The 14,024-nt window shown below is 40.8% G+C and overlaps 1 protein-coding gene across 1 annotated transcript; it reads right to left on the minus strand.

The window, feature by feature from the left end:
- Positions 1 to 86: 86 nt before the first annotated feature.
- stx3a (syntaxin 3a) lies at positions 87 to 10,173 on the minus strand. Its single transcript, XM_019265333.2, has 10 exons — positions 10,000 to 10,173; positions 9,222 to 9,296; positions 9,023 to 9,122; positions 8,846 to 8,920; positions 8,003 to 8,073; positions 6,839 to 6,947; positions 5,123 to 5,196; positions 4,166 to 4,300; positions 2,710 to 2,820; positions 87 to 2,403 (listed from the first exon to the last, which is right to left on the minus strand). The coding sequence occupies exons 1-10, from the start codon at positions 10,027 to 10,029 to the stop codon at positions 2,326 to 2,328; spliced, it is 858 nt and encodes a 285-aa protein (XP_019120878.1). The 5' UTR covers positions 10,030 to 10,173; the 3' UTR covers positions 87 to 2,325.
- Between the last annotated feature and the right edge of the window lie 3,851 nt (positions 10,174 to 14,024).

Here is a 14,024-nt window from a genome sequence, read left to right on the forward strand (position 1 = left end):
GACAGCTCTCCATTGGCCGGAAAACGTTGCAGGGCTCTCGTGATTGGTGGCGGAGGTTTGTCACTCAAACTCCTGCGGCTGGAATACGGCGAGCGAGAGGAACATGCCAAACTGTGACGCGCTCTCCGAATGAAAGAGGACGTAAATATAACCACACACAGGCGTAATAATAAATAACACTGATTTTATTTGCGTAAACAGGAGGACAAAACTACAAAAACGCGTCATTTCTATAAGAGAATGACGTCCATACACAGTGACAACCCTGAGATAAACACACAACAAATCACACTACATGTTACCGCCGTGTCACACAAGCTATTAATAAGAAATATGAAGAGAGTGCTGATTGAACCACGGTTGGCCATTAGTCTTACATCATTTACAACCTGCCCCTTTGAATCCACAGAATCCAGACCCAGACATTCCTTTTTTTTTAATTATACTGTTTAATTAATAAGGTCGTTATGTTGTTGTTGTTTACATACGTTCACAAAGTGAGGGGGGAAAAAGTTGAACAAGTAGAAGTGGAAAGTCAGTCAGTCACCCAGAAGTTACGTTTATGGAGGTTCTAAGCGCTCATACGTTCATTCATTTCATTTGCTTTCTCCAGATCTCCAGTTTTTAATGTCATTATGTCAAAATAACAAGTGTTGTTCGGGGTAGTTTTCTCGAGACAACAAATCAAATATGATAGGCCTGAGAGTTTCATCACATGTGATGTCATGCTGTGCTAACTGATGGAATTTATAAGGGAGACATGGAATATAATATTCATAACTATGTTTTCATGCATCTATAATCACCTGAAAATAAGAATCTTTCTGTTTTTGTTGCTTAAAAATGATCCTTATATATCTACAGTGGAGGCCTTCATGTTGAAGCACTGTGTTTCTACAGTAGCCCAGAACAGACAAACTAAATACTGACTCTGGACAGAAGTGTTGTTTCTCCTTTACACTAAGAAGGTGAGGGTGATGTGGGGACCTTTAACTCGTTATCATGGGAAAACAGAGGAAATAAAATGTATGACTGCATGACTGCTTAGGGCTTCTGTATACATTATCATATTGTTGGGACATGTTTTCATCCATTTATCCTGTTAAGACATACAATTTAACAATTTTAGTATTAGGAGCATACGTAGTAAAAGAAGAGTCTGGTATCAGTTATTTTTAGTCTTGTTTTAAAGTTTGGATGTCAGAGGGAGTTTACGAGGTAGAGTTCTGATCCGTGCAGAAACCAGTGGCTGATTTTAGTGTCAAGCTAGCATTGGAAAAAAATTATATCTAAATGTTGTGCTGCAGTGCAGAGTCAGTGTCTGCGGATCACAAGTAAAGAGGCAGGATGGAAATGTCAAAGGCCAAACCAGAGTCAAACTATGGCATGAAATGAGAACAGCCTCTTTGATAATCCAGTGGAGGTCCTTAAAAAAAAAGGGGACACACACACACACACACACACACACACACACACACACACACATATTAAAAATGAAAGCAATCTTTGTAATAAACACACAAACAACAAAGAGCTAAAGCAGTGAAACAGCCCCAAGGCAGTGTCAGTGTCATCAAATGAAGCAGGGCTGTGTTTAGTCCCATTTTTAATCTAACACGTTCAGAAGTGACTTCTATTCTCAGGTCAGCTTCTACTACCAATCTTCAAAACTCCAATATCCTGTTAAGGAAAGTGACTTTCTTCCTTCTGAAAAAATGATTTGAATATCCACAACATGATGTGAATCTTATCATTCGATGCAGTCGATAGCATAAGTATTGGCACAGTGGTTTCCACATCCAAACACAAAGAACAGACACACGTACAAAAGAGTAACAGCTGTCTCAATACTTAGGATACTGACTTCATAGATATGCATCATGATGATGGGCAGTGTGGTGTCAGTCTGAGGTCACATGTTTGGTTTCAGTTTCCAGGTGATTATACACTAATGCGTCATGATTACTATATTCCAACAGAGCCACCTAAATCTGACACACCAGACCTTTAGGATGTTTTTTCAGGTTCGACACCTCTGTGAAGAAGAACTCTATCCCTGAGATGTGACATATTAAAATCTACATTTTAATATGTACAGGGGAAAAAAATGTAAATAAAATGTAAATAAAACATCCTGCTTGGATGGCTAGCTACCAGAATCAAAACCAGAATTCAAATATAGATCGTCCTGAGGAAGTTGTCATGCAAACATCTGCAGCCTCTGTTTCTATTTGAATGAGTTGAAATGACGGTAAACTGAGTGCAGGCTCTATTTTGTGACCATCAGACAGCACTTCCACTGGTGTGTGGCCTCATTCAGGTCTTCTATCTAATGAAGCTGTAGAGAAATGAGCCGAGGATGAGGGTCAAAATCACACAGCAGCAGAAGATCATCATTTGTTTCTGGAGAAGACAAAGAGGAAAGGACACACAGACAGACAGAAACAGGGTTACATTATCGTCCCCCCAGCAAAGACATTCTGCTGCATTGGAGCCAAGCGGCAACCTCTGTGTCTGGGAAATGAAGCCAATGAGTGAAGTGCCAAAAATTGTAATTCCTCGATCGGCCACTTGAGGCTGGCTACAGAACATTCCAGTCTCCATAAGTCCCCATGTTAAAATGTCCAACTTCAAGGTAAGGAAGTTATCTTCCAGACTGTCTGAAAAGGTTATTACATTCGTGTTAATGCTGAACCGGCATCAACCTACCCTGCGTGCTTCCTGCTGGAATTTGGCGGCTTTTTTGGTGTCGGCCACTGCTCTCTCTACAAAGCCCACTGATTGGTCCATGTTGCTCTCAATTCTGTCAATCATGCCACCCTGGAGGAGAATAATAAGACAGATAACATGTGGTATTGATCACACTGACTGAATATAAGCAACAATTGCTTTTTAACTTCCTGTCTCCACGCAGTCAAAACTTGTGTTCTTCATCCAAAACACTCATTTGATTATTACACTATTACACAGTCCAGATTCCCCCATAACGGGGGCTTATGAATGTGTAACAAGCTGGTTATTTCAATATATTATCAATACAGAATATTCTTGACACAGAAGTGTCGTAGACACCTTCTATGACTCTGTGGTGGCATCTGCAATCTTCTATGTTGTCGTCTGCTGGGGAGGAGGAAGCACTTAGAGGGATAAGAAAAGACTCAACAAAGTGTTCAAGAGGTCCAGCTCTGTCCTGGACTGCCCCCTGGACTCCATGGAGGAAGTGGAGAAGAGGAGGATGTTATTAAAGCTGATAACCATCATGAACAACTCCTCTCACCTCCTGCATGAGACTGTGGAGGCCTTGCTACTCCCACCATGAAAGAAGGAGCACTCCTTTATTATTTTATCTTATAATATATATTACATAGTTGAAGGGGATGTTGTGTTTTTATACATTCATATTCCAGACCAACAAATGAAAAATCACCTTGTTTGGTGATCGTTAACTTCATGTTAAGACTTCATCATACTCATGGGTTAACATCAGGGGTCTTGAAAGCGTCAAGCTGCTGCTATGATACTGTACATGCTAAGCTAATGTTAGTTGAGCCAGATGTAAGCTAGTTAGTGCTGTGCTGCGGTTGTGGCCATGTTCCAACCACAACACGTGACCTCCATCTAATTAGTATGCAAAAGATCCAATGTAATTGGTTTCATAGCAGTAGACTCCTGTTTCCATTTCCATGCAGGATATTAAAAATGTCAGAGAAGAGGGCAGAATCATGTGTGAAAGTCCTATGAGGTCAATACTGCTTTGACTTTTAACTGTGCTCCAGTTCATGAATTCTAGTAACTCCAATATTCCATATACAATGTTTCCCCAACCTCGTTTGTTCAGATGACATTTTTCACACTTTCAAAACATTTTAATACCCATTGTGTGTGTGTGTGCAGCGCCGGTCCTGGCCACATTTGCGCCCTGGGCGAACCCCCCCCCCCCCCCCCCCCCCCCCCGCGGCGAACATTTTCTCGTGCACCCTAACGGCCGCCAACACCCCGCTCCCGGGGCGCCCGCTCCGCTAACTTAATGAGCGGTATCGAAAATTACCGAGGTTTTTTGCTTTTTCGGGCGTTCGTGCGCCCCCCACAGAGAATGCGCCCTGGGCGGCCGCCCACATTGCCCATAGCTAGGACCGGCCCTGTGTGTGTGTGTGTGTGTGTTCACCTGGTTCTCAACCAGCATGGCGATATCAACAAACATGTCGTGAAGCTCTTTGATGCTGCTCTCCAGCCTCATGATGTCTTTGTGACGAGCTTCGATCTCATTCAGGGCCTGCTGGTTGATCTTTGAGTCCAAGATCTGAGGAGGAGAGGACAGAGACGGACAAGACAAGGTGAGTGGAAGAAAAGCTGAGTGTGTCGCAGGTCCTACTACTTCCCACAGTATCAAAATGGCACAGGTGCTCACACACTCAAACAGCTGATGAAATATCTGTAAGTTCAGAGGTTGACTCAACAGAGGCAAAGCCTGCACAGTCTAGGTGGTTGGTTAGTTGTAAATCTTATCATCTATTTCAATGTAAAGCTGCTGGTCTAACCTCACAAGTCTACTAAGGACCGCAAGTACAGTTAATTTATAATGTACATTATCCAGTCCAACACATGAGCACAAATGACTGCAGAGTAGAATCTACCTGTGTGAATGTGTGTTCCATCCACCTGTTTCTTCTCAGGTTTTAAAGAAATTGCAAAAATTTCCACTAATGACAACAACAGACAAGAAACATTTGGATTGTCCTGAGCGTACAGGTGCCAGAACCAGGCGTTACTCATTGGAGGTTTGGCAGCATGTTGAGTCAGGTAAGGGCTGATTTTTTTCTTCAAACGTCTCCAAAATTAATCAAATGACTGTCATGTAGTGTCCTGGATGACTTTCAACTTGTGAGAGCAGACAGCTGAAGACAGACTGGAGAGCAGGGAGAGAGTAGGAGGACGACAAACAGCAAAAGAAATGTCCGTGGACCACAGGCTGGAGGAAAGACTCAGCCTTATGAACATTATGTTATTTACCTTGTATATTGTGAGCTAAAAGTACAGGCTAGATGATTGAATGAACCATCTATCACATAACACACATCGTTCCAGCTCTGGTCTGTGCTGACCAACAGACTCTCAGTCTTACCCCAGCAGTGAAGACGGCTGAGTTACCTCCCTCCAGCATCTCCTCCAGTTGCTCATCAGTTGTTGCTTTCCCAGCTGTGGTGGACATAGACAACAGACGTTTGAGTGTTTGAAATATTAATAATCAGTTTATTTAGTGTAGCGAGCTGATTTTTGAAGACTTCCACAGAGACCACAGAACGTAAATCTGCAGGCAGAGTGTTCCACAATGTTGGAGCCACCACATGATCTCCTTTTGTTTTCAGTCGAGCACAAGGGACAACCAGTAAGCCCCCTTCAGAAGACCTGAGTGTCCTACTGGTGATATACGGAACCTTAAAATAAATCCTCAACCTGATAGAAACCAGTGTGTGGTGTCAGTTGTTGTTGGTGGACCTGGTCAACAGTCTTGCAGCAGCATTCTGGACCATTTGTAGACGTCCATAGACACCTTGCTGAGGCAGGTGAAAAGGAAATTACAGTAATCCAACCAGGATAATAAAAAAGTGTGAATGATCATATATTTTACATTTACATTTAGTCATTTAGCTGACTCTTACAAAAAAAGGGAAACAATCAGGGTACAGTGCAATTAGGACACGTTAGTGCAGCAGTAAGTACTCTGCCAGTTGTTGGGTCTTCAGGAGGTTTTCAAGGTAGAGAGGGACACCCCTGATCTGGTAGGCAGTGGCGCCGTATAGGGGGGAACAGTTAGGACAATTCCAAGGGCCCACGACTGACAGGGCCCCCAGCTGCGCAGAGAGGGCCTAATTTGATTTTTTTGTCACAGGGCCCAAAATTCCTGGCGGCGCCCCTGCTGGTAGGAACTGAACAACAGACAAGAAAAGTTTGGATTGCCCTGAGTGTACAGGTGGCAGAGCCAGGCGTCGTTTATTGGAGCAGGTAACATATATCTGTATGAGGGCGTTAGACAGAGAAACACTGGCATATCAACAACCAGCAGTGACCTGACATTGAACCGTGACGTGTCAAGGGATAGGATGTCATAAAAACATGCACACCACAGACACAGGGCTGATACATATCTCTGCCGGTCTCACTTTTTCTTTGGTTCTGTAAACCTCATGTTTGAGTTCCTTCATACTAATGTATAAAATTTAAACAAAACAGCAAAAGAAAATGTGAATGCCTGCTTGTGTCCATCAACTATGTTATGTAAGTGTCAGGATTTGGCCGTAAAGAGCACCAGTGGAATGCAGGAAACAGGATGTCCATTTGTGTTTGTTTTATGTTTTAATGTGAGGAAGGGTCCATTAGAACTGTGCAGATGGATTATAGAACCATTAGGCAACGATGTTACAATGTTCGCTACAACAGGAGAAAGTGTTTACATCTCCCGTCAACATCTCGAGTGATTGTAAAAACTTTTTTCATCAAACTTCGGTCCTTCAAAATGATCAAATCACATTGTTGGCTACAGTCATGTCTAGAAAATCTTCATTCTGTATTAACACACAGTACAGTATGTTACTGTGCTCCTCACAGTCCTGCCGTACACTGGCAGACAGGTTAAACAACATTGTTTTTGTAACACCCACATAAACTGTGTCCATCTATTCTATACACAATGAAACGTAATCCATACACCTACACTGCTGTCAGTACCATGTTAAGTGGTTTGGACTGATGACACCTTACTACTACATACTATGACATGTTAGATCTGTTTAAGGCTCCTGCTTTAAACTTTTTGTTACATGGATCATCTGTAACTTACTGATCTCCAGCTGTCGGGCAATTCGTCCTTTGCTCTTATCTCTGAAGTCGACCTGAGCCTCATTATATTTCGTCATCACCTCTACGAACTTCTTGGCCAGGATTGCATGCTGGGAGAGAGGAAACACAGGTTTAAAGAGTGTCAGTCACATAAAGCACATCATAATGTGGAGTTTCCCCTGATCATTTACAGAAATCATTTTGCAGCTTACAGTAATATAACGCTTCTATTTTTGGTTTGAGGATGTATTGAGTTCCCTCCAAATGTTTTATTTATGTTGAGGTTGAACCACATTGAAATCATCATGGGACAGAGAACCTTAGAGAAAACCACTATAACAATCAGCAAAAGACATTTTGTACTTTTGTGTAATTCACATGCAAATGTCCCAGTTTAGCTTGAAGTCTTCACACAGAGAAACAGTTTTGCACACGACACACCAAGGAAACAATACATAACACAGAAAAATCATTTCTGATAGCATTCACAGAAAACAATCTACTCAAACATGATCCAAACTTCCTGCAGGTGTTGCATTCACTTTTTAGGTTGATTGTAATGTTTATCAGTTGTTCTTTTCTATCACTTGCTACATTAGTTTGAGGGTGATCTAACTGTTTTGTGTTTTGTTTGTGAACTTTAAGGAAGCTAAATGTGGACAAATGGAGGATCACACTTATTATTTAGCACAGGAAAGCCAAGGGAGCAGCAATGTTTGTATGAAAGAAGAGGAAACATGAAGAAGATAGAGATTAGCTTCTTAGCCTTACACGGATAATCTTTTATTAGCATGCAGAACAGCTAGCTGAACAGCTAACAATGACATTAGCTATGAGCTGTAGTTTGACAGAATATCTAACTGAATATATGTATGTAAAGGAACATCAACAGACTCAACAGGCTACTCGTGCGGTTGTGATGATGACCTCTTTTGGCACGTGAAGGCCACCGTAGCCTCCACTGCAGTCCCACCACTAGATGGCTCGAAATCTTAATTCTTCTCTTTCATATTATCATACATTTGATAGTTGAAGAGTTGATTTGAGAAAGTTAGTACAATGCAGAGTCGGCTTCACAATAAATCAGCAACTTTCTGTACACTGTTCATCCAGGTATTTCTATTCAGAAGATGGAACACAAATTGTTTTTTTAACGTAGTCTGACCTGTGACTTGCGTATCCTGAGGTCGGCCGAGGCTCTCTCGTCTGTGTTCGACTCAAGCTGGCGCTCGATAGCTGCTCACACAGACACACACAAAAGACAGCGAAAGATCATTTGTGGTTAAAGATAAACGTGTGATACATACATTTTTTACACTTTATTAAATAAGGAATCTCAATTGATGTAAAAAGGTGACACCACTACAAAAGGTCAGAGGGATTAAATCGTACTGGTTTCGTGGAATGACTCATAAATCTCTTCAAGTATTAATTCGTTGGAACGAGTTACCTCACAGACATGTACACTGCACTGAACTAATCGAAATGATTCCCGCACATTCCTGCTAGTCACTTCAGCCTACACAGATTTTCCCAGCTTTCCTGTGTGGGACTGCCCACATAATAACCTTTAAAGAACTATTCTCTACACCTACATATTCCCCCGTATTAAGGCGCGGCACAACAGGCCAAAACATGTTTTTTTTTTTACAGATTATTTTGAATGAATGAATGTTCTCTGAGCCACAAATCTTCATACATACACCAAGACGAAGCAGTTGGATGTCTGTCTATATTCTGAAGGTTTCTACAGAGGGCTTTGTTCATAGATTATTCAGGGCTTAAATAAGAGAACATTTTATTCATAAAAATATTCATTCCTAACAGTATTTTCTGCCTAGTGGAGAGATAAAAAGAGGTTCCCTCTGTAAAAACTTTTGACCCTTATATGTCAACAACATGAAACAAGAAGTTTGCTGGATTCATCCAATGCTTGCATTTCTGCTCTGAAAACGTCTGCTAGACTGAGCCTTGTTTGCATATTGCACATAAAAGAACAAATACTGACTCTTAAGTTTGTTCCTCGCGTTGTTGGCCGACTTCTTGATCTCATTGGTGAGAGCTTCGAGGTCATCTTGTGTTTCTGAAAGAAAGAGTAAGAGCAGACCATGAACAGCACCGAGCCATGGAGCAAAAAATATTGAATGTGTGTGTGTGTGTGTGTGTGTGTGTGTGACACACTTACTCTGGTCAGACGTGGGGGCCGACAAGATGGTGGAGTAGAGTTTTTTGATTTCTGTGACGCTCTCATCAATCTTGTCAATGCTGATGCGGATATCTTCAATCTGAAACACACACACACACACACACACACACACATACAAATCAGTAAACTTTTTTTTTCTTTTATATGAGGTATAGACAGAAAGATATAAACAGAATACCTGAGCAAAGAAATCATCCATAAAAGCCTGGTTCTCCATTGGAACCTCGATGTCATCGCCTCCAGGATCACTCTTCTGTTAAACACACACATACACACACACACCCCAGCTCAGAGACACACAGGTAGCTTAGTAGAGAATGCTTATTATTATACAGCACCAAGAAAACAACATTATGTTTGTAAAAAGTGGTTCCAAACAGAGCCTCACACACAGTGTGTGTGTGTGTGTGTGTGTGTGTGTGTGTGTGTGTGTGTGTGCGTGCGTGCGTGCGTGCGTGCGTGCGTGCGTGCGTGTGTGTGTGTGTGTGTGTGTGCCATTGTCGTGAGGCCGGCTGCAGCTGAAATGAATGCTTGCATGCACTATCACCATCCCTCTGCACGCCTGAACCTGAAGGCTAATTTCTTCTAAACACAACAAGCTTTTACTGAATAATATGGACAAACATTAGGTCTGTCATTTATAAAAAATAATTACTAATAAGTTTTATTCAATATAGTGTATATAATCATGTAAGACTATATCACAAAATAAACTCTTGTGTAGACCACTGTGTTCATTCAATATTCAGATATAAGCTTCTTTGATGAGACATTTTAAAATATGTGTTAGAATTTGTTGTAGTAACATGATATTAATGGCATAAATGTGAAACATTGAACAGATCCAGACCGAGCCTCCACATACAGCCTGCTCTGGGCTTCACATTAGGGCATTAGGGTGTAGCAGGTGCTGCACAGACTATGACAAATAACTAAACTAACAAACTCCTTCCTACCTCCTTCAGCTGCGCCAGGCGGTCCTTCATCTTGACAAGTTATAAATGAATCAATAGATACTGAAATAGATCTATAGAAAGACGACTTAACAGTCAACAGTGTTGTCTCTAGCCTACAGTAGCTAATAAAATGGCCTCCAAATTATCCCAGTGGAAATGATTAGCATAGTTCCATCAGCGGATCCACAAGGTTTGACTGGAGGAGAGCTGGCAGAGAGCGAGCCGCAGACAAAAAGACGAGTTAGAATAATAAAAAAATCCAAAGTGCAGATGAAGAAAAGGTCTCTGTTGTTTGGATGGTCCTCTAGGAGACAATATTTGTGCTAACCAGAAGTCCCACTAAGCCTCTATCCTCTAAGAACGGATTAGGACAACAGTTTCCAGGACGATAAACCTCACCCCCCCCTCTCACCTCATCCCTCCCACGTCCAGTGTCACACACTGTATGTAGGTTTAGGTTATACTGAGTCTACAGTAACCAAAAATATGATTTATTATTACTTACTTTATTTGTGTTTAATTATGGTGTATGTCCAGCCTGTATTACCCACTGTGCTGTGCTGTGCTGTGCTGTGCTGTGCAGAAGAATAAAAGCAGGCCAAACTTTACATGAAAAGATGAATTCATCAAGTATTTAGTCAATAAAAGATTAACTATGACCACACTGAAGAATTGGAGGAAAATAAAACTTCTTCTATCTTATGGACTGCCTAATGCAGTCTCAGCATTAACCAACATCGGTTTTATGAATGGTTTTATACATAATAATATAATTTACACCCCCCAATACAGACTTCTTCAGGTATTTACCACTAGGGAACTTAGCTTGCTTGTAACAAAGCATAGGGAGTGGACTAAAATCCTAGAGCCCACCCCGATTGAAGAATTCTTGATAAAATTACAAATTGGTAGCGCAAATAAGAAAATTATCTGTCATTTTTTTACAAAATATTTTTAGAAATGAATCCTAATGAAACGAAAAATGGGGAAATGAAATGAGCACAGGCATACAACAAGACAGGTGGGAAGAAATATGTACAGAAGCACATCAAGTAACCATCTCTAATACATGGTTGGAATTCAGGTGGAAGGTAATAATAAGATTCTGTAGGACACCAGCGATCATATCTAAAATGGAGATAAAAGATAAAAGCTTGGACTAATACCAAATTATATAGAGGGAAGAGGGAAAAAATACTTTTTACAAATATTACTGATTACAGCTTAATTATATTACATTCAAATGTTTCAAACCCAACCCTCCAACAGACAATATGTGGATTGAGAAGGTCTGGGAAATCTATCATATGGAACAAATAACTTATTCCTTGAGGTTTCAAAAAAAGTATTTTTGTTAACAGATGGAGACCTGCCATGAATATACTAATGCAGTAAAAGTCATTTTTATTTTATTTTTTTCCATTTACACTGCTTATTGAAGATTACTTAATCATGTTATGTTGTGTGTTACTCTTGTTTAACCACCTTATGCTGTATTGATCATAAATGGAAAAAAGGAGACTAAATGTGAATGTGCATGGATTTGATTGTATAAGTTGCTGAAATGCCATTTGGGCAGCAAACGGTGGTTCTTCTCTGTGCCCGTTCAGGAAGTTTGATGATTGCGGTGTAAGGAGGTCATTTCCTGCCAAAAAAAAAAGCCTGGGATCCCCCAACAAACACAGCGTGGTTTACATAACACTACTATGGTTTACATAACACTACTTACATAACAAAAGTACATACACTCAAATATTTCAGGCACTTTCAACTGCATTTCAATTACATAGAAAATTTCCACCCATTAGAATTACATGATTTTAATATAAATTAACTAACAAACTTAATGTGAAGCAAATGATAAGATTTATGTAATAGTACTAATAAACTGGCTTTATTAATATTGAATGCATAAAACTGGTTACTACTAGACCCAGAGGTCTTAGCCAACTACAGACCGATATCAAACCTTCCCTTTCTGTCTAAGATACTTGAGAAAGCTGTAGCCAATCAGCTGTGTGACTTTCTCCATAACAATAGTCTATTTGAGGATTTTCAGTCAGGATTTAGAGTGCATCATAGCACAGAGACCGCATTAGTCAAAGTTACAAATGACCTCCTAATGGCATCAGACAAAGGACTCATCTCTGTACTTGTCCTGTTAGATCTTAGTGCTGCATTTGACACCATTGACCATCAAATTCTTTTACAGAGACTGGAACATCAAACTGGCATCAAAGGAACCGCCCTAAGCTGGTTTAAATCGTATTTTTTAGATCGATCTCAGTTTGTTCACGTCAATGATGAATCCTCCATGCAGACCAAAGTTTGTCATGGAGTCCCACAAGGTTCTGTACTTGGACCACTTCTATTCAGTTTATATATGCTTCCTTTAGGGAACATTATTAGGAATCACTCTATCAATTTTCATTGTTATGCTGACGACACCCAATTATATTTATCGATCAAGCCTGATGCAACCAATCAATTAACTAAACTCCAAGCATGTCTTAAGGATATAAAAAGTTGGATGACCTACAATTTTTTTATGTTAAATTCAGACAAAACTGAAGTTCTTGTAATTGGACCCAGACACCTCAGAAACTCTCTTTCTAGAGACTTAGTTACTTTAGATGGGATCACCCTGGCCTCCAGCTCCACTGTAAAGAATCTTGGAGTTGTTTTTGATCAGGATTTGTCCTTAAACGTCCACATAAAACAAATTTTGAGGACTGCATTCTTCCACTTACGTAACATCGCTAAAATCAGACGCATTGTATCTCAAGCGGATGCAGAAAAACTAGTCCACACATTTGTTACTTCAAGGCTGGACTATTGTAACTCTTTGTTATCAGGCTGCTCCAATAAGTCTCTTAGGACTTTGCAGTTAATTCAGAATGCTGCTGCACGTGTTCTGACAGGAACCAAGATCAGAGATCACATCTCTCCCATTTTGGCTTCCTTGCATTGGCTACCTATTAAATCTAGAATAGAATTTAAAATTCTTCTCCTTACTTACAAAGCTCTTCATGGTCAGGCACCATCTTATCTAAAAGAGCTCATAATACCTTATTACCCCTCTAGAACACTGCGCTCTCAGGACGCTGGGTTCCTTGTGGTTCCTATAGTTTCCAAAAGTAGATTGGGAGCCAGAGCTTTCAGCTATCAGGCTCCTCTTCTGTGGAACAAACTACCTTTCTGGGTTCGGGAGGCAGACACGGTCAACACCTTTAAGAATAGACTTAAGACTTTCCTTTTTGATAAAGCCTATAGTTAGGGCTGGCTCAGGTCATCCCTTAGTTATGCTGCCATAGGATTAGACTGCCGGGGGACCCCACCCAGGGTTATGCCTAGCCAGGCACGGTATTGGTTGAAGATGCACACATCTCCCTTACCGAAAACTCTCTCTCTCTCTCTCTCTCTCTCTCTCTCTCTCTCTCTCTCTCTCTTTCTCTCTCTCTCTCTATCTCTTTCTCTCTCTCTCTATCTCTTTCTCTCTCTATCTCTCTCCATCTCTCTCCATCTGTGGACATGTCTCATTAATGCATGTTACTAACCAAACTTCCCCGGAGTTTCTGTGCTCTGTCGTCCAGCAGGTTCTCGTGGATCGTGGCTGCTGCTGTGATCCTGCACGACGTCCACTACATATATTATTACTGTCATTATTACTACCATATCTATTACTGTAATCATTTTTATCATTCATTGTGATTCATTGTCATTTTATCAGTCATTGTAATTGTACAATATGTTTGTGTTGATTTGTTCTGTACACTGACATCCATTGCACGTCTGTCCGTCCTGGGAGAGGGATCCCTCCTCTGTGGCTCTTCCTGAGGTTTCTTCCACCTTTTTTCCCTGTTAAAGGTTTTTTTTGTGGGCAAGTTTTTCCTCACTTGAACCGAGGGTCTAAGGACAGAGGGTGTCACTCCCTGTACAGATTGTAAAGCCCTCTGAGGCACATGTACTTTGTGACTTTGGGCTATACAAATAAAATTGATTTGATTTGATTTGATTTGATTTAC

Source organism: Larimichthys crocea, chromosome X (genome assembly GCF_000972845.2).
Source record: "Larimichthys crocea isolate SSNF chromosome X, L_crocea_2.0, whole genome shotgun sequence".
Lineage (NCBI taxonomy): Eukaryota > Metazoa > Chordata > Actinopteri > Sciaenidae > Larimichthys > Larimichthys crocea.